The following is a 21148-nucleotide window of genomic DNA, read 5'->3' as shown; positions in this document are numbered from 1 at the left end:
TCTACCGTTCGACGGATCAGTTCTATTCAATTATGAAAGGATAGGATCAGACTACAAGAAATAAATATAGAAAACAATTCCGCAAGTCATTCAGAGGAGCATAGGAGAATTCAGCATTTGAATTATCAAAATGGGAGGAGGGCCGCAGCCGGGCGGAAGGAGTTAGAAGTACAATTTCCGTTGAAACCTTTTGTAATTAGAGGGGCTGAAGGAATACGCATTTTCAATTTTAAAAAGCATCGTTAGCTTAAAGGGTAATGAACCTGCATATTGACGATTCGTGATCAGGGTTAAGCCTCTTAGGAAGGAGCCAAAAAAAAAACATTTAGGAGGAACTGGATCTAGAGTAATTTAAAAATAAAAAACAGTGGAATATTTTCTTCGGTCAAAAATTCAAAGGTGGAAAAAAATTCAATAGTAAATATATAGTTTGTTCTCTACCTGAAACTTGAAGAAAATAAAATAAGCTTATTTTTTATTAATTCGGGCTTTTGAGATTATAGTAGTGACTTTGGTTCAGGGAGAGCGAAGAAAGAGAAAGAAATTAGGGAAAAAAATTGAAATTGTTTATATAATCCTCAGGAAATATCAGGGGACTGTGAATTCTCTTGTGTTAATAGGGTTGATGCATGTCCTTTCTTTCTCAGCGAGAGTTTATTTGTGAAACTGGTTGTCTCCTTGAAAATTCAAAACTAAGAGAAAATAAGAAAATGTCACTACTGACGACAGAAAGTAATATGTAGCGCATGTTCTTCTTATTTTCTTTATCGCTACAATGAACAGTTAGCCGTGCAACCATAGACATAAAACGTCAGAGTGAAATTCATCTCTGGAAATTTCAACCGTCAAAGCGCCTTCAAAACTTGAAGATACAACTAAACATACTCCAGCAAACCACATGAGCGATGCCGGTTGGTTCATGATCGTGTGGAATTTGGGTCTTCTTGGCAAGTTTTATACATGGTGAGTTTTTTCACTCAACTTAAGGACATGAATACAGAAGGAACAATACAGAGGGAAGTATCGGCTCATCTCAATTTATCACAAAAATGTTAAAGACAGCAAAATCTTTGGCACTGACTAAATAGATGGCTATAGGGAAAGAAACAAAGAACTGGACATAACAATTTTTACTTGCTCATCATTGAACAGCGTCTTTTTTATAAACATTTTTTCCCCTAAAATACAGTTCATTCGAAAATATTTAACAAAAATAGATGACACCTAGAAGCCAAGTCTTTATTTTATTGCAATGATCATTTCGTAAGTTACTTCTCTGCACAATTCAAAGCTCTTTCTGACATTGAGCGATTCGAAAGGGTTAAATTTTCTTCTGAAACTCAGCATAAGTAAAAGGCAATAATGCCAGACACACTAGCAAATTCTTCAAATGCGATTGTTAAAAATTAATTTACTTGGTGAAAATTCGATTTTCTTTTTACTTCAAAATTTCCATGATTCAAAATAACATGTCTATGAACGCTATGTTTATAATGAGCAACATATGAACAATAAGGACATTTAAACCCTGGTTCTTTCCCACACTCATTGCTCCGATGTCTGTAAAGTGATGACGAGTTCATGTACCCTTTTCCGCATTGCGTGCATACATGAGGTTTATCTTTCCGCGGAAAATCCGTGAATGAGGATAGAAGAAAACAGTCATCTTGTGTCATCAAAGCACCTAAAAGTTCAAAATAATGTTAGTTTTGAAAATTATTTTTCACGATTAAGGTGAAAATAAATGTACGTGTTGAGCATCTTTGGCACTTGGAGAACTTCAGGGGAAAACTAGGTACCTACTTTGGAATAATTAATATTTAGGTACCTAAATTAAATGCAAAACTAATATTAGGTACTTTCTTCTTTTTGTTAATTATTTTCCTGTCTTGTAAAACTAATTTATTAAAGGCATTTTTCAAAAAATAATGTTGGCTTATGTGAGTAGCTAAACTTTATGAATACTTGTTACATTATATGAACATCCATGAAATAGAAACCTACTAATGTGAATCCCTCTAAAGCTCATCGGTTGCACTTTGATATTTTGACTTCAATTGTGAACAGTCACCTACCTAGAGAGGTGTGTCATATTTTTTTTGACTTTATACTAATGTTTATCTGCTTCAATAAAATTCTAAATTTGAATGAGTGAAAAAAGAAATGAACATTTCGATCTCTTTGAGTTTCAACTGAAAGTTTTTAAAGAAGCATTCAATATAAGTAATATTGCAATATTGGTCTCAATCATGGGAAAATGTTTTACTCATGGTGAAGAGAGTCCGATTTTTACTTACAGATTCAATGAGATGATCTTAGAAAGTGTGAAAAGTTTTAAGTAGGTACTTACCGTCATTTACCACCATCTCTATTCGTGAAATCTCTGTTGTGGACGTGTACTTACTCATTCTTCATTTTCAGAGAGTGAACATTGAAAGATAATTTTATAACAACACAAAAATTTTGATTGACTCAAGAAACTTAGTATTCAGAACACATTGTTACCTACTTCCATAATCGGACAAAAACTTTAATCGAAGAATAATTAAAATTAAATTGAATTTGGAGTTGCAAATTGGCTTTGACTTTAGCGGATACAAAATTTTCAGTACTGGCTCAGTGAGTTTAAAAAGACAACTTTTGATAAGTCAGTGGCGGACAAGTTTGCCCTTAGGACATTGCTCACAATTGGGAAAAGTGGCACAATTTTGTGTTAAGCTGCTGTGGTAGGTGTTAAGTAGATGACACTTTGTGTTAAACAAGGACAGTTGCTTACTTGAGTCTTCTTTTCATGCTATAGCTGAATTCAGAAGTCTTGAAAAACTTCAAAGTACCACTGCCTGTTTTCCTGCTGACACTATTTTTTCGTAGTATTTCTGACTATTTATGTGCCACCCAAGAACATCCCCTATGTTAGTAATGTCTGATGACAAAAATAAAGCCAAGAAACAACTTGGTAGGTGTTGCCAGGTAAAATGCTACTTGTGCAAAGGAATAGGTACCTAATTAAATCAACAGAGGATTTTGAAACATGTATTTCTCCCTCAAAAGATGTATTGTCCTTTAATCCTTTATTAATGATAAATTCCTTGAGATACGATTGAACTGCGCTTAGGGAGAGAGAACCCCTTCACTGAAGCCTTGAACTTGCTCACCTCCCTGCTTGTATTTCGTTTTTTTGCCCATTAATTGAGAAGATATTGGATATTTATAGTTCAGATTTTTTGGAAAATATCATTCAAATAAACTTTAGAATTCTATCTGGTGCTTTTGCTTGAAGCACGAGGACAAGAGCTGTTAGAGCACACAATGAGAAAAGATACATCTTTAATTTTGAGATTTAGATTTTCCAAGCTTAGAAAGAGGAATTTTAGAAAATTTAGGCTGAAGAATTGAATCATTTCCCTTGCTTTTAAAGTTAACTTGTGAAATTGTCTTCACTGAAGCCTCCTGTGAGTGAATGCTTTCTTTTTAATATGAAATTGAAGGCTCTTCTTTTCCGCTTCTTGTTGACTTTGAATAATGGACAAATTGTTAACCACTCTCTCTAAAGATATGAGTTACGCATGGTGTGAGTGTCTGAAATACAAAGTCATCTCTGGACTGATTATGCTTGGAGCTGATTTTAAGACAGTGCAATTCCTTGTTTTTGGTATAGTGTTCGATATTTTATGACTAAATGGAATAAAACTCAAGTGTGTTGAATGAGAGTGAAGCTAATGCCATTCTAGACTGTGTATGCCTCTTAAATGATGAATTTACAGATAAAATTTGCGTTTATCAAAAATCGAAAAAATAAATAGAATTAAGTACAGTTGAAAAGCCTCTACTTCTGTGGAAGTCAGTGTGACGTGCGCATTGGTGCAGTAACACTTTTGATTTAGAAACTTTATGATAATATTTCTTAGGACCATGCATTCAGTCTTGATTAACCAAAAAAAAAAAAAAAAACCTCCGGGATAGTATGAAATTCGACGGTAGAAATTTAAGTCAGAAACACTGCAAAATATGTAGATTGTAAATAGGATTTAACAAAATAATTAGGTAATTGTGCCTCACAACTATGCACAGACGATGACAAGGAGTTTTGAAAAACAAGAAAAAATTCGCTGAGAGCAAAAAAAGTCTTGAATGGTGTAAAAATAATTAGAGAAAAGGTTTGGATGTCCGATACATTCCTTTATTCCAAAATTTATATAAATTACTTAAAAAAGTAATAAATACATCATAAAAACTGAAAAAAATATCGACCAGACGGTGACTGATAAATAAAGGAATAGAACTGAAAAGGGAGGGAAAATGAGCTTAAAAATAAAAGATAAAAATTATATAAAACTTGAAAATCATGGCATATGATGTGATGTGTGAAGAAGATTACCACTAATTGAATTACAGACATAATTTTGATTTTCAGAGACTTGAAAGCAAACAAGTAAGAAAAAATGAGGACAAATTTTTTTGAAAATAATTTAAAGGAGACGCTGAGATACTGAAGATACAAACAGGAGATTAAATATTGATATCACCTTAAAAATAAGAAAATAATGAAAAACAAGGAATTTGGAACAGACTCAGAGAGACGTACTGAGAGTTTTGGACAGAAAATCTACTCATAAGGGTAGTTCCTGAGAGGGGATTAGGTCCCTTTGTGAAATTCGTAACCTAGAGAAATTAAATTTTTCAGACTTATACTTGGTGCTTTTTTAAAAGCATCTATGGGCTGCGAAAGGGCAGAAAAAGCTGCGGTTTTCCTTTTGCACCGTTGTGGGAAAGATTGTATTCTTTATGGTGGTGGGGGAAGGTAAAATTACGATAAGAGATATGAAATGTATACACTATGCATCAGAACGCTTCTAATTACTAAATATATCAAATCATTTTTTGACAAAAGTTTGGATCCACTGAATATAAAATGGTTTATTAATTTAAAATTATTTAGGGTTTCAAAAATCTGGGAGAAGTTCCATGTTTTCGCAGACCATAGAATCACCAAGGTCAAAATAAAAAGGTTGAAAAACTGAAAGAAAGGTTTCAAAACTCCGAAACTAAGAGGGGAAACTTCTTCAAAGCAGTAAAAGATTTATGTCAGTTCAGTCTCTTTTGTAGTATGAGTTTGCATCACTGTTACAGACAACAATGGAAAGTTTGTTAGTTTTCTTCGTGAGTATATTTTAAATACAGAGTTTAACATTATAAAAAGAAGAAAAGCTTTGGTTTATTATTTTGGCTAATAGAGAGAAAGAGAGAGAGATAATAATTTAAATACATAGTCATCGTAAAAAACTAAATTCTTAACACTAAATTTTGATTATATTCATACAATAATACAATAAAAGGCAATGCATCAAAAGAAAAGGGCCTACAGATATACATACATTCATCTTACAGATTTTAGAGCTTATAACTTTACATGTAAAAAAAATATACCAATGTGGCGATGATAGAGTCAAAATAAGAAAATGAAATCATTACTTCTAGGATTAAACTGAGTACAAGATTTTACTGATGGGGGAATGACTGAAAATCTGGAAACTTGGCAGTAAATTTTTGCTTTTAGTTCATTCATGATACAGTCGCTAAAGTCCTTTGATCTTTATTGGCTAAATAACTTAATGACCTTTGAGGAAATCTTAGTAAATGACAGACATTAAAAAGTAGAAGAAAAGTAAGGAACAAAAAAGAATCATTCATTAAAGCTATTAGATATTCAAAACTTACTTTCATATAGTATAGTTAAAGACTTGAGATGTAACACCCAGTGGAAATAGGATTGAAAGCCCATTTTTATTCCTACAATTAATTCTTCTTTTCTTTAAGTATAATGAGCATGACAGAAGTAGTAAATATATTTTACTCAGACATTGTTGATCCTGTTGTTTCAAGTTTTCCATACGATAGTTTTCCTATGAAACTAAATTTCCCAGACAGATATTATAAAAAGTGCGTCCTGTATGAATTCTCAATTTGAAAAAAAGAAAATTTCAGCAGCGATTGAAATGTGAGTATGATTTTTTAAGCACGATTCTTAATTTTTATGCTGGAGATGTTAATTGGAATTTAGAAAGACAAACTTTTCAAATTAAAATGAGGAAAAACAATTAGAGTGGGTAAAGCACTACCGCCTTCTTTTAAAGGTAAAACGGCTGCTTAACGCAAATTCTATCTGTTGAGAATTAGTGAATGATTCTTCAATGAGACATGATCTTTCTTGGTAGAATATACCGCAAAACTGAGAATGATTCTGCATCAATCGCTGACTTAAAAAGAAGTAACATTTTATAATAATAATTTAAATAAACTGGCACACTTTCATTCACAGACAGTTTAGAACAGTTGAATTCTGAAAAAGTTAAATTATTTTGATTTGTTCATAAAATCCTGCGTGAACTCTTCAACTTATGTGTTACATTGAAAACTGCTTCCTTCAGTTGGGCACTTCTTATTAATTTGAAAATTCTTTCGACAGAAAAAGTCAATGAGAGTATTTTTGTGGTAGATTTTTGATTTGAGTTACTTTCATAAATTAATGACTGATACGATCAAAAATCTTGGTTACTCAACTGACTGAGAGGCATCACTAGGTACTAACAAAGTAACAAAAAAAATATTTCATAACAACAACAAGTAGCGACTGAAACAATGCTCAAGAAAAATGCAGGTATTTATTTATTTGGAAGGAAGAAAAAATATGTTTCGGCAGAAAAACAAAGTTTCATCACTTGCAGACCATTAGGCCTTGTATGCTACCTGTAAACTAGTACATATAATATAAATGCATTCTGAGGGAATTACTCAAATAAGTATGAAAATGAATATAGTTTATAGTGATTGATTAATCTTGGGCAACAGTCTCAATAAACTACGGATTTCATTTTTCTCAATAACACGAAGACGAAATCTCGGTGCAAGTACCATGAGACATAAGGATGGAGGAGTGACTCTTTTTGATATGAATTAAGAACAGAATCTATCAAGGTAATCTTCCCAAATGGCTAAGAGAATGCCATTTTTTCAAAGAAAACATCAGGAGGCAGAAAAAACACACTCAGGACTTAAAAAAAAGTATATACAAGATGAAAAAAAAGGAGTACAATAATTTAGTATACATTCATATCTTGCTTAACAATACTTACAAGACAATTTTAGAGTTACTTAGACTAATAATACTTTAAAAAACAAATGGATTACAGGATATGGCAATAAAATTGAGTATGTTTTTGTACAGTTTTGATAATTCATTCACTTACTTGAATATGGCTACGGAATTCAAATGAACCCCTCTTTAAAAGTCAGTTGACAAATTGTCATTCTAGCTATCAAAGAAAAAACCAAAATAGTTTTTACAGTATTTACAAGTTTGAGAGAAAAACTTTGTACAAATCAATAAATTAAAAACTTGAAAACCAGAAACTCTTACATCTACAGTTGAATACAAGCATGTTTTGATTGGATAGTTCCGTTCGCAGAGATGATTTTGATCCTTTGGTAGTAATATTTAAAGCGTAACACTAAAGCAAATATTAAAGTAGGTATCCAGTAAAATGAAGCAATAGACAAAAAGCTGTGTTTAAGTCTGCATGAGAAACAAATGCAACCTATTTAGCTAAAGTTAAGGCGACGCAATAATGATGACTCATGTTAAATATGGCAGTGATTTTTCTTACAAAAAAGGAGTCCATACTGTCCCTTATTTGAAATAAATACGAGCTTCGAGAAGCTTTTGAAGGGCGTAAAGTGGACGATTTGCATTACAGAGGAGGATACATTTTTCTGGAAATGCGCAGAGGATTAAACTAATAGAGGACTAGAAGGAGTGATGTATCGTAGCAACTATTCTGAATTAAAGAAAAAGTAATTGAGAACTCAAGAACGTTCACAGTTTTCTAAGGGGAAATTATACTGCAATAAAAAACGAGTAAATGATAAAATTCAATTGAGTAAGTGATTGAAGTAATGATGCATTTTAATTTCTTTTCAGACAGGAGCTTTAGGCTAGGACAGTATTTTAATGAAGTTCACAAATTGAGAATTTTAAGTGAGCATTTCCAGAAAATTTGCAGCAGTCGGACAAACTGCTTTTGAAAAGTAACATTAAAATAAATACAGAACATTAGTTTGATGAATAATTAGATAAATCACTAAAATTATTAATTAACTTCCTTGAACACAACTTCCTGAGGTACCAAAATTAAAATTTGATGCAAATGACTTAGATTTACAATTTTAACGTTTTTCAGGGAAGTACAAGCGGTATGTTCCCTATCAAAATTTGAATTGTTTACAAATTTTATAAGCTGCCCAGGATAAGTTTTTCTTCTTTGCAAGTTTAAGAAAATAAAATTCAAGGCACACAGAAGAAAGAGGACAACGTTATATCTTCTGACTGGAATAAACTCAAAAACTTGGTTTCAAATTTTTAAAAAACCAGTAGGACATGCACTGCGCCAGAGCAAATATTTTTACTTTTGTGAAAGAGCCGCTTATTAAAGGGATCTGAGCAACTTTCCTATGCATCTAGAAAGTTTGAAAAATTAAGTTGAGGCACTCTTGTGAGTCTGTCACTGAAATTTCGAAGAATTGAATCAATGAACCATAGTGTTTAATATTAATACAACAAAAGTCTGTCTCATTCAATTCTGATTTCGTAATATAAAACTGCTATTACCTTGATTGTTCACTAAAAAGAGGGTATTTTAAGCTCAGAGAAAAAAAACATTGTTACAAATGAATGCCACCATAAGGCTAAACAGAGAAAAAACAATTATGTACTTAAAATATTGAATACCTCCTCATCATGACCCACAAACATAATGGATGTAGATAAAGATCGAGTTGATGATTAAAGAGAAAACCTTAAAGGTAGACAAAAATGATAAGTGTAAAAAGGATTCAAAGGCACATGGTGGTCACTGTCTATCTTTAAAGTGATAGGTATCGTGTTCAAAATAACTCTCAAGATTGGAAAAGTTAGGCACTTAATTTTAAATAAGAACAAATACCATATGATGTTCTTCTAAACTTACAGGTAATTTTGAGCAGGCTCGAAATTAAAGAGCAAAAACAAAAACAGATTAACTGTGTATGAAATTTAAATAGCTGTATTGAAGTGAGAGGAAAAGGCGGGGAAAAAACATATCGATGACAGAAAATTAGTGAGGAGCAACTCGTAACTGTTCATCAATGATTGAAGTAGGATCTCAAATTCGGTTTTGTGATATTGATACTTGCAAAATCAGCTTTTTCTTTTCATAGAAATTGGAATAGAAAATTTATAAAAGTTTCTGCTTTTTAAAACCATGTGATCAAAAGGTGACAGAATACCTTCGGAGCTCTTTTATGGCATGAAGATTCAGGGCAACAGTTACAAGCTTAACATAAATCGTAGAGCTTGATTAGAATTTGAAACCAGTTGAAAATTTTTAAAAGCTTTCATCGCGATAGAAACCTCCGAACCAAAGCGAGCGCACAGGAAAAATGAATACTTATCACAATGATAATTGTGACTGGTGAGGATATTCGAAAGTTGGCACCAATAGCTCTCCCCCATCTTCCCCATTTAAATTCACTATAAACAATCGATTCTATGTGCGGCAGCTAGTCTCAATAGATATCGATTGATTACAGCCATTTCAATGGACGGAATTCTGCGTTGCCAAATTGCGAGAATCGCCACTAATTTCGCACACTTTTTACATTGTGACAGCAATGATTTTCCCTATGACACCGACGCTTCACGTTCCCTCTGGTAAAAAATAAAATAGTATAAGGGGGGAAATATTAAGGAGTAAAAATGTGATTAGATTAATCTCCATGTTCTTTAGGCGTGCGCAATCCGGTGAAATGACTTGTGCGAAAGTTGGAAGATGCGAGAGATTCTCGATGGTCGAGGGAAAGAGCGGAAAAAAGACTCTTTTCGGAGAGGCTGCTCCGTGTATGCGAGACGCTACAAGTGACCGGTAATTGGCATGTTGGCCTTAAGAGAAAAAATGAATAGCTGCACGGGAGGGAGCGAGAGGGAGGCGGAATTTGACGGCGGAAAAAGACGAAGACGAAGGAAAAAATCGAGGGAGGGGGGGGGGCGAAGATCGAGGGAGGGGACGGGAGACAATGAATAAGTAAGATAATACACGAGCAATTGGCACAAGGAGGAGGGGGAGCGGCCTCCGTGGAGGGGGGCGCGTCTGGAGTTTTCATTATTTTAATCCCGTTATAAACTGACAATATAGGTCAGCGCCCTCTCTCAGGATCTGCTCTCAACTAGTTTCACCGTTGCTACGAATACAAATACATCATATGAATGAAATTACTAACCGGTTACAAAATGCGATATTGTCACTGCGCGCCGCGCCATGCCCGCGCGCTTCGTCGCGCCCGACCCATCGCTTTCTGCCGCTTCCCTTTACCGATACTTCCGCCTTTTGCCAGAAAAGAGCATCCGCTAGGTAGTCGTAACAGGAGAGTCTTGTATTTTCAACAAAAAAATTTTGCCAATTTTCGTTCAATTTTTTCCGTTTTTCTTTTCTCTTGGCGACTTTGTGGCAGGGTTGCAGAATCAAAATTTGACGATCAGTATTTGAAAATTGGCCGATGGAATGAAAGAAAAAAATGGTCTGAGAGACCAATTTCTCGATCGCAAATTTTAAAAAAAATTAGTCTTGAAAATGGCGCATGATGTCTATCGATACTTTTTTCTTAATCGACGGCTATGTCTCCGTCATTTGGCGCCATAAAAAGTAATGTACTTAAACCGAAATTATTTTTGACTCTACTGATAGCAATGAGCGTCAAAAAACGAGTCTGCAACATTTTATTTTGACTTGAAGTTTTGTTCTGGGCTATGAAAAGAAAGAACCAAGCGAAAGTTGAACGAGGGAGGGGATAAGGCTTACTAAGCGAAAAAAAAGGGTAATCAGTAACAGGAAAGAGTCTCGAAATCAGGAGTTAAAATTTTTTCTTCGTCAAAACAGAACTCCTGAACTTTCCGGAGGTGATACCTGGATTTCTAGAGTGAAAATAATAATAAAGAAAAATCGTTCCGAAAGTCAAAATTATAGATAAAATTGTATCCGTCAGTTAAACTACATTGAAATAATTTTGATTATCATGTTTCCTTCCTTTTAACTACTATACCTACGATACAAAAATAATCAAAAATATTTCTAACAACTGCCTCATTTGTTAACTTCAAATAAAAGGGTCCCTGGAGGCAAGCAATAAAAACACAGTAAAAAAATAAAAAGATAATCTCACGCTTAGTTATGGATAAATACATAGTAACAAATATGTATATACGCAAAAAAATACACATTAAATACAATAATACTGGACGATTCATCACTATTCTTTCTAGCTAATGTTCAACAGTATTGATTATGGCACTATAGCTCATGGTCAGCTTTGCAACCGTTTCGAACCGTTTGTCATTTCCGGGTTGAGAAATATTGATGGGAAAACATGATTTATGCAACCTTAGTTGATACCTTAAATTCAGTAATGTTTGGCGTGAAACAATGAGGACTTATAAAAAGTTTTTGGCACTGGTTTTCATCAGGCTGAGTTAAAATCAAGGGTATCATGGTTCAACAGATGTTCCTATCGATTACCCATATGCACGGCTTTACTTGAACTTTCAGGAAAAAGGTTCTTCTTGATCATATCAATTTTAAACTAAATAAATTGAGATTGCGAGATGTCATAATGATCATAAGTTTTTTGAGAGGCTGTTAAAATCCTGTCTGAAGAGACACACTTCTTCAGTATAATGAGCTTTCTATGAACGAAAATGAAACAATTTAAATAGTATGCCGTAGGACTTCAAGAAAGAGAAATTTTCTTTTTGTTACGCACTGAGATGAATCAGAAAAAGCAAAACTTTCGAGTGTCAATTCGAAGAGGAGCCTTAAAAGCATTCGCTGGCTGCCACTAAAACCCATAAAATGAAGACAAATTCAGCAAAATGAAAAATTCCAGATTTTCCTCTACATTTTCGTATATTTTATTGCAGTCCTGGGTGTTTTTGGGCACAACTCTCTCCCTTGTTTTACGGACCTTCAGCCTTGTAGACACCCTGTTTAGTTCAATTAAAAACCGTGCAAAAAAGGGTATCGATTTTCACAATGAACTCGGACGAGACGAGATAACACCAAACTAATGCCACGAAAATGAGAATAAACAGTTACCAGCGGATGCACAGAAATTATAGGATGAGATGGCTTGCAAAACTAGACAGTAATTTTCATGCGGATGAGGTGCCGGGGAGAGGATTTTCTTGAGTCACGGTTTAAGCACGCGTCAACTGATCTTAACGTTTTTTTTGTTTTTTTTAAAAAAAAGGTGAAAAACAAAACAGAACATCCACAACTTACAAATTTGATTGGCCAGAGGCTCAGAAAAAAATAAACAAAGGAGCAAAGAGTTTCAACACAAAAAGACTTTAAGGCATATTTGGCACAACTCTCTTCCTACTCAAGCGTGACTGTAAAAGCAGGTGTTTAGATGGCAATAGAGTCAATTTTGATCATTTGTGTACTTACGTTTCAACGGCATAATATCTGATTAATTAGCGTAAATGTTTGAGCTTATGGATGCACAATTTTATAGAAGGACATTTGAAAGAATTACATGAGCGAAATCTCGACATTTCCTGTCTGAAATTGGTGCCTTCAGAAACGAAATATTTTCAAGACTTGCTATCGCCTTTGCTAACAAAGCTTGAGAAATCAAGAAATCCTTTGAAAACATTTTATATGACAGCTAATATTTCCTCATGCGCTGCAATACTTGATAAGTGCGATGGTTGAAACTGCCACGCCTGAGTAGATGATTTTGATTTTAACTTAATACTACAGATAACAGAACTTTGAAAAGTCCGCAAAAACGACTTGATAATCGCCATCCCTTGAGCTTCGACGGCTTAAAAAGGTTGAGAAAATCCATAACATTGTTCCAGTCATTTTCAAACGAGCTTAACAGATATGAATAAGGAAAACAGTTAAAAGTAACGTCGACTTAATAGATAGAGAGGAAAACAATAATAACTTGTGAAAATCGGAACAAGAGCTGAAAATTCAATAAAAAAATAAACACTAGATTCAGAGAAAAATAAATCTAGCACTAAATTATCACATTTTTTTGAAATTGATAAATTTTGAAAAATACATCTTTCCATCTTAACGGGTTGTATACGTTTGATTATTCTTAATAAACCTCTTGTAAATCTAATCTTTTGAAGCGTCATTAATTTAAAAACAACAACATCCATTACAGAAAAATAATTTTCGAATGAGAGATATGATGACAGAGTTACCCGAGGAGGTTACAAAATTTTACGCTCCCGTTTTGGACAAAGTCTGGACATGATAACAACTTGAATCCGGTTAACTTGTATACCAATATGTACAAATTTTCGACTGAATATAAATACAGATAATAAATAAATTAAATAAATAAATAAATCGAGTACGTTCGAAGGACGATATGGACACGAGAATAAACGAGGTTAGCCCGCGATGCAAAGCGCGATCGAGGTAAGAAATAGCGCCTAGGAGGTAGGCAGCTCCCTCAACAGCCCAAAATAAACTGATTAGGCTGATATTTGGTCAGCACAACTTCTCCGTTTGATTCAAGGCAAGGTCGGTGTGAGCTCATTCTAAATGCAAAATAGTTTTTCCTCATTTAAAACACGATTGTCGAAAGACAGTTAACGATGAAACAATGGAGAAGTTACCTGAGATTATTATACAAGCGTATTGATTTCTCCTCTCCTTTTCTAAAATAAAAGAAATAAAAATTGTAAACTGGCAGGAAAAAATTGTTAGCCTTAATGCGAGAGAAAGATGAGCACAGAGACGACCTTTTATGAAGACCAAGAATAATTCTTAAAACTGTAGTTCAGAGCTGAAGTGTGGTACAAGAGTAGAAAAAGCGTTCGAGTTCTGTACTCTTGAGTTCGGGTTCATTCGTCAGTTTATTGAGAAATCCATGGTTTGCTCAGGAATTCGGACTTCGAGAGTGAAAACACAGGACCCAAGAGTTTCAAGATATCATGCAACACTTCAAGATCTGAATCTTCACTTCTAATATTCATCTCGATTAAGGGAGGACCTCACTATAAGACTAATTGTAAGTTCTTGACAGATTACAATGAGTTAGACAAGCCAAGAGGTAGTGATGAGTTTTGAGCAAGTCATTCATTACGCAATCTCAAATGTGTTGATGATTTGGACTGCATTTTGCAATAAGGAACTAGCATTTCTGGCTCATCCATAAAAGCACCTATCTGCTGAAGGAAACTGATCGCACATACGTTATAAAAAGCCAGATATAGTAGTTCCTTATTGCAAACTTTAGTCCACTTCATCTTCAGAGAATATAACTTAGCGATACGTCCGTATTCAATGAATGGAACTTCAACGACAGTAACATTTAACTATAAAACCTCGCGTAGACTAGGTGTTCTTCCCCGATTGGACCTTGATCCAAAGATCCAAAAAAATCATCAACAAATCAGGGGCAAACCAGGGTCTGATCCAAAAATCGTGATAAATCAGGAACGGGTCAGAATTCAAACCTATTCATAATTGAGATCGAACAGATTCGCCCATAATCAGCCTGATTACATTTTACATTTCCTGATTTCCTCTAATTTTTCGTTCTAACAAACAGCAATCTTGACAACACAGCGCCTTGAACTTTCTGTGAATTTCTCCTAGATTAAAAATAATCGATGCACAACATTACGAGTCAGGGCGTTGGGTCGCATTCTGCTGAAAAAATTAAACATTAAAGGAAATCAGACAATATCTGACGCAGTTAAGCTAATTCTGACCAAATCTGTTCAAATTGAGGTATACGGATCTATGAGTTTAAATAGTAACCGGTCATGAACTTGCGTCTGAAGTTGTGAGGTGCAAATACCGGTTGGAGTGTTTTCAGCGAGCATATTCGAGAGCACCGTTCGACGCAAGACAGTGCCGAACATGTTGGCCGAAAACGAGAGAACCGAGACAGGATTTCTCGGGAGGGCGAATCAGCTTATTTTGGGGCTGTGGGGAGAGGCGGGAGCTGGAGTAAAGGGGTGGGGGTGGGGGGGCTGCTAGTTGGTCTCGACCATCCCGAGCTTTTCCCGGTGCATGCGCTCGATGTGACGGGCGACGTGCATCTTCTGCTTGGCGCGGTAGTTGCAGTAGGGGCACTGGAACTGGGGGTCCTTGCCGCACTCCCATTTCTGGTGGTTACGGAGGGAGCTCTTGAGCTTGTAGTAGCGGCCGCACTTGGGGCACTCGACCCCCTTGGGGCTCTCCACTTCCTGGGTGTTGCCCCGCGTCGGGGAGTAGGGCACCACGCCGCACAGGAGGCTCGGCACCGTCGGATGCGCCGCTGACCACGCCTCCCACTTGGTAATCTGATAATAGTGATTTTTCATCCATGGTTTATCGTTCAAGTCTAGAGGAAACAGACAGAAACACGGGCAACCATAAAAACCACGTCCTCAAAAAAGCACAGCAAAACAAAACACTCGACACACACAGAAAACAAACGGATACAGATGGAGCTCCCACACAGGGAAACCTCAACACGAAAGTTTAGTTGGTACTACAAGTAAAACACAAAATAATCAAATCCGTCGGTTGACTCTGGGGTTTCCCAGTCTCTCTATTGTTTCCTGCACTAAATGCACCGCAAAATTTGGATATTGGTTTGTGTTACACTTCCTATATTAACCAAAAGCAACTATACCACAAATATTATTCTCAATGCACCTCTGAATTAGGTTTTTATCCTCAAATATCCTCCTCGTTTTCCCGGGGGCGGATCCAGCGATTTAGCAACACTGGATTTTTTCCATTTAAACCTATGCTAAATAATCGATTCTTGTCGGAGCACCTGACCCTTCCAAGAATCGATACATTTCCATAGGTTTAAATGGAGGAAAAACAATGTTGCCAATTTGCTGGATCCGCCAATGCGTTTTCCCCTGCAAAACGGGCTTCCTCTCATGCCATTTTTCAAAACCATGATCATCTATCAAATTTTTTCACCACCCTGACGCCCTTGGGGTGGATCCTTAGTTTTTCTACGATGTATTCTGGGTGCGATCGCTACATTTCAAATTTTACCCACTTGGTGGATTATGTAGGAAAATTGAAATTTCATTCCAGTGATTAATCATTGAGGGATGTTCGTGCTGAAAATCATCTTCCAAAGTATTAAAACAAAATCAAAAGTACTGTTTCCAGTTTCCAATTAACCATGTGCATCGATACGTTGAAATCGATTGCAAAATGGAGGCCGTACTTTTGACTTACTTTCGGAAGATAATTTTCAGCACGATCATTCCTTACTGATTGATCCATCCGTACTCCATCTGTATCCCTTAAAAAAATCACAAAAAAGAAACTATAACAAAAATAACAAAAAAATTGAAAAACATAAAAATAAATGAAAATGAGTGAACAAAACGAAAATTAAGTTTCTCTGACACTGCAATTCGTAAAATTACGAGCAAACATCTTCGGGCATCTGCTTGAAGCGAAACGTAAAAAAAAGCCTAGCTAATTTAACAGCAATATAACGGGAAACAAAATGAGTTCCAACTCTGCAATGGTGCTTGAATTGCTTTAAAAAAAAACTTACTCAAAAAAAAGGTCCGAACTTTCTTTCAGATATGTTCAAATTACGAAGTTTCGGAACGAATTTTCAAAAATTCCAATTTTACGGAAAATTGCTCGTCGCGGAGAATAAAAAAAACTCTTAAATATAATACATTCTGAAATATATTAATGAATGTTGTGTTTCAAATTTTGATTGAAATATTTCATTTATCTACACGAACGAAATAAAAGTCAATTTCTCTGCTAAGGTTAGATCTGTACCGCTTAGATATATCTAATGGCGAATTTTTAAGGTTCCGTACTGAAAAAGACGATGGCGGAGAAACTGTGAGACGCAAAAGCTATGGGCGTCAATTATTAGAGATTGATAAGACACACAACTACTTTTTGCAATATTTTCGACGATCATTTTCCTTGTCTGGCAAGCATGCAATTCAAGATTATTTTACGAGCTTTAACCTCACAGCCTTGGATATGGATCTGGTACCACTCATGAGAGAAGCGGAGAAGAGTGAGAATTTTTCGAAACATTTCCTCGGCAGAAATGCTAAACGCGTACAATTATAATCTAAATGCCGTGGGCAAATTTTAACCAGCCTGTCTCCCGTCTTGTTAAGAGCTTGCTCATGAAATATCGTAATTAAAATTTTCTTCAGGAACATTCATGAGGATCGAAGCACAGTGTAAATTCAATTTGAGTTGAGAGAGATTCAAAAGTTGATGACAGAATTAAAAAATTCTCCGTCTCAGTTGCCTGTTGGCGCACACATAAATATATTTCGGTTTTCATCGTGAAAATGCACTTCTGAGTTCTGGGTGGAAAATTTTCTAAGGAAAAAGTTATCAGAGAGAAAGCTCAAGGAAGAAAATTACCATGAAACGAGACCAAGAAAATTAGTGACAGGCGAGCAAAAGGGAGGCCTGCACCGGAAGTATAGATCAATTTGCTTCTTGAAGTCATGATACTTTCAGAGAGATGAAAGTATATACGTAAATAAGAAGAACCTTGCGAATAAAGAATAAATATATCCGTAACCACCACCTTCTGCCAAAACGTGAGCTTTTGGGTATAAAATGACCGTACCGAATGCGAGGAATTAGCGACATTTTTTTAATGATAATACTTGTTAGTAAAGACACAACCAACACCAAACGGAAAAAATTCTACACAGAGAAGAAAGTAAAAGTAATGTGTATGATTCGAGGGAGGAAATTTGACAACGTAGATTCGTATCATAAGATAACAGCGATTGATGAATCTCTGGTGCGCGTGCAATTAGATGCCAAGAAAAATGATCTCCTCAAACGGGAATGCTCTTCTGACTTCTGCTTGTTAATTATTAATTATTATTGATATTAGAGAACTCTAATACGAGAGAGCATAATTGAACGGCATATGGCTAGAGAATTCATATGATATTCCCTTTAATCGACTGAACTTCATTAGAAACCTATGCAAGATTTCTTTAATTTGATCAATTCAATCAACAAAATGTAAAGAGAAAATTAATTTTCATAGGGTTCGGCCAAATATTGGTCAAGGACAAGTTTCTTTAAGGTCTCACCATGTTAAAAATTTGGTCAGGTCTCCGAAAAGAGGTGAGCATTTCTGACGCGAAGATTAAACCGAGTTGGAAGGGTTAAAATGCTTTATCTTCCCACGAACCAGGATTTTATTTAACATAGAGCGCTGAGTTCCTCCGTTATTTAAAGAGGGAAGAAAAACAGTTTTCTACGACTCCTCGAGAAGGTTGAAAGGTGAAAAGAATCGAAAAGGTGTCACCGGAAAGGTTGATTCGTATGGTTGAACCATTAAGCGTCAGAGAGGGTAGCTTAACCGGAGGGTGTCCTCACGGCGCCAAATTTACGAAAATTTAGCATTAAACACTACTCGAGACGAGTGTAAAAATTCACGATGTTCTTTAGTATTTTCATAACCATACAATCGAATTCGATGGATTTAGAACTCCACCAGATGTAAAATCCGCTTAGTTCCGGCCACGTTGCTTCTCATTTTCTAGTTATCTCTTTCAAAAAAAGAAAGAAAAAGAAAAAATAGAGAACGAATCAACGTGCTGTAGGCTGATTCTGATTAAAATCGTCCAATTTATTCACATGAAATCTATGACGTCATACGGCAAGCGAATTTTCCCCGATAATAACACACATCTCACAGTATGTGAACCATTTCTTTTAAATATTCTTCATTTCAAATATCGCCTGAAATCAGCATAGTGGCATAGCGAATAAGATTAGAAACTTGGCAAACTTGCGTTGCGAGAGACCGTGCAGAATGTAGATTCTTCGTGGCACACTAGCCCTGGGGGCGACCCTTCAAGAAAAATCCGCAGCATTCTTCCAGATCTACACGTCATTGCCAAACTGCGGGGACAAAACTCTTCCCTGCATTATGATAAATATTTTCCAGTCGAAACACGTACCTAAGAAACGATATGCTGTACAACGAAAACTACTGAAAAAAAACTCCTATTAAAGGTATTAACAGTTTTCGACTGCCAAACTTCCCGCTCAAAAAAAAAAAAAAAAAAATCATGAACTACTTGATTAAAATTGGACACAAGATATTACCGTGACAATTTCTGCAGTAAAATATGGCAACCTAAAATCCTGCGCTTCGGCTCAGCTGTTGAACGTTGTTTATACTTTGAACAACGCAAGATGGGGAAGTAACACTGGGTATAGTAGTGCAGGCTTTGATTAAAGTAAACTCTGGTTTCCATGCGAGTGAGGAATTTTAATTTTTCGTAATCAACGCTATAAAACAAGCTGTTATTTTAGTGAGTTCATTTCAGTGATTTTCGTTGCGCAAATTGTGCTCTACGTGACATTTTGAAGTTGAAACGTATATCAGTAACCTTAAATTCATACCATGTTTAGTGATCTATTGCACAAGCACAACCGACGACCTACAAGGGCTCCCTGGGGCGAAAATTCCTTCCACTTGACAACAGCGCCTCGGGGCTGGTTTTTTATGGTGACACTTCCTTAGTTGCTCAGCCGCGCGCCGTTTTCCGTGGCATAATTCTGCTTTTATCGCCATCGTCGCTCGCCGCGGCAAGAACCGCGCAACCCCCACGAAAAACCGCCGGAGATACGCGATTTTACCTTAACACGAGCTTAGTTTCCAGCCCGCGGCGACGGAGGCACGGGATCTCGAGGGGTAAACGAAGAAGGGGGGGGGGGTACCTTTTGTGATTTTCAGAGCTTCCTGCGACCCACGTCGATCGAGGCTCCTCAAAAGGTTTTCCCCTCTGCGGGCCCTATTCATTTTCATACTTAGCGACCGGGAAATAATTATCTGGTTGCGAGGGCCCTCCGTGGTCTGGGGCTCGAAACGGCGGGACCCTTAACCACGTAAGCTCCATGCACATACGTCATTTTGAGTCGGTCGGGTATCGAGTATGGGACTCCCGCGTGAAATTCGAGATTCCGCCGAGCACAATTTTCGAGAGTCCCGGGGAGCCTGGTCGGGATGCAATGCGCTTTCATCGTTTATATTATAATCTAAAAAGACCCTTTCGTTTCTTTTCACCTACTGAAAACTAATATACTCTAAACTCAACGAATCAGAAAAACTGACTTTCCGCACTTGAAGCTTTGTAAGAAAGTTCTGCCTCTGGTAAGTCAATTTAGACAAACGCCTATAATTACTTTGAGCTGAACGATCATTCTGATCATTTCATGAACCTTTATTTTGGTCACTTGCTGTCTATGCTGGTCAAACCCCCCGCACTGGAAAGAAAAAATTGGATCTAGAGTCCAGACTCTTAAAAACATTGACAAGAAAAAATACTCTTGATTCAATCGGATTTTTGCTCAAATCAAGAACCAAGCCTCTTAATTGGAGCGGATTTCCTTTTGATTTAAGCAAAAATCTGATTGAATTAAGAGTATTCTTTCTAGTCAATGATGTTTTCAAGAGTCTGGACTCTAGATCCAATGTGTTTTTTTTCCAAAGCAAGTGCTTCGCACCTCAGGCGTTATGAGTCACGCGTTGCTCTCGGGATTTCATATGGTAAGGCAAGATTAAAGGTAAGCTTTCGTCGAAATTTCCATGTTCAAAGGACGATTTTAGTCCATCTCGGAGCACCTCCGGCCGTTTGCTCGAAAACTTAAGGTTTCGTCGACGACAGTGACGTGGGGTCCGCTGAATCGGGACTGGGCATCTCCCCAAACCGGCGGGAGCTGGAAAACCGAGGGGTCCGTTGTCTGACATCGCCGAGCACGCACGAGAACATCACCCATGGGGGGGGGGGGGGGGGCGGCCCTTCTGCACTCAACTTTAAATTGGACACAAGCATAGGGGCTAATCCTTTGCACCGGAAGTAATTGAATGGAACGCTGACTTCATTGAGGAGGCAGAGACTGCGCGCAACGTTTTCACCGATGTTGCCGCTTCACACGCCGAGATCGCCCTTTCCACGTGAAATCTCGATGAAATCTCAATTTAACAGCCTTCGATTTCAATATTTCAGCTCTGCATGTAGAATTTCTCGATATCACGGAAAATTTCA

General features: G+C 36.4%; 1 protein-coding gene across 5 annotated transcripts in view; it reads right to left on the bottom strand.

Annotated features, from left to right (window-relative positions):
• LOC109037167 (uncharacterized) overlaps positions 1-21148 on the bottom strand; it is a 156595-nt gene that overhangs the window by 29255 nt on the left and 106192 nt on the right. Inside the window, exon 4 of one of the 5 annotated variants that reach the window (XM_019051677.2) lies at positions 4159-15444. The exons of the other annotated variants lie outside the window; for them this stretch is intronic. Coding sequence (XP_018907222.1) covers positions 15095-15444 — 350 coding nt within the window. The 3' untranslated portion in view covers positions 4159-15094. Of the gene's footprint in view, positions 1-4158; positions 15445-21148 lie in introns of those variants that run through there. 5 annotated transcript variants of the gene reach the window in all.

The sequence above is a fragment of the Bemisia tabaci genome, chromosome 1 (assembly GCF_918797505.1).
Source record: "Bemisia tabaci chromosome 1, PGI_BMITA_v3".
NCBI lineage: Eukaryota > Metazoa > Arthropoda > Insecta > Hemiptera > Aleyrodidae > Bemisia > Bemisia tabaci.
The sequence above is the reverse complement of the archived record's forward strand: the minus strand, read 5'-3'. Positions and strand labels throughout refer to the sequence as shown.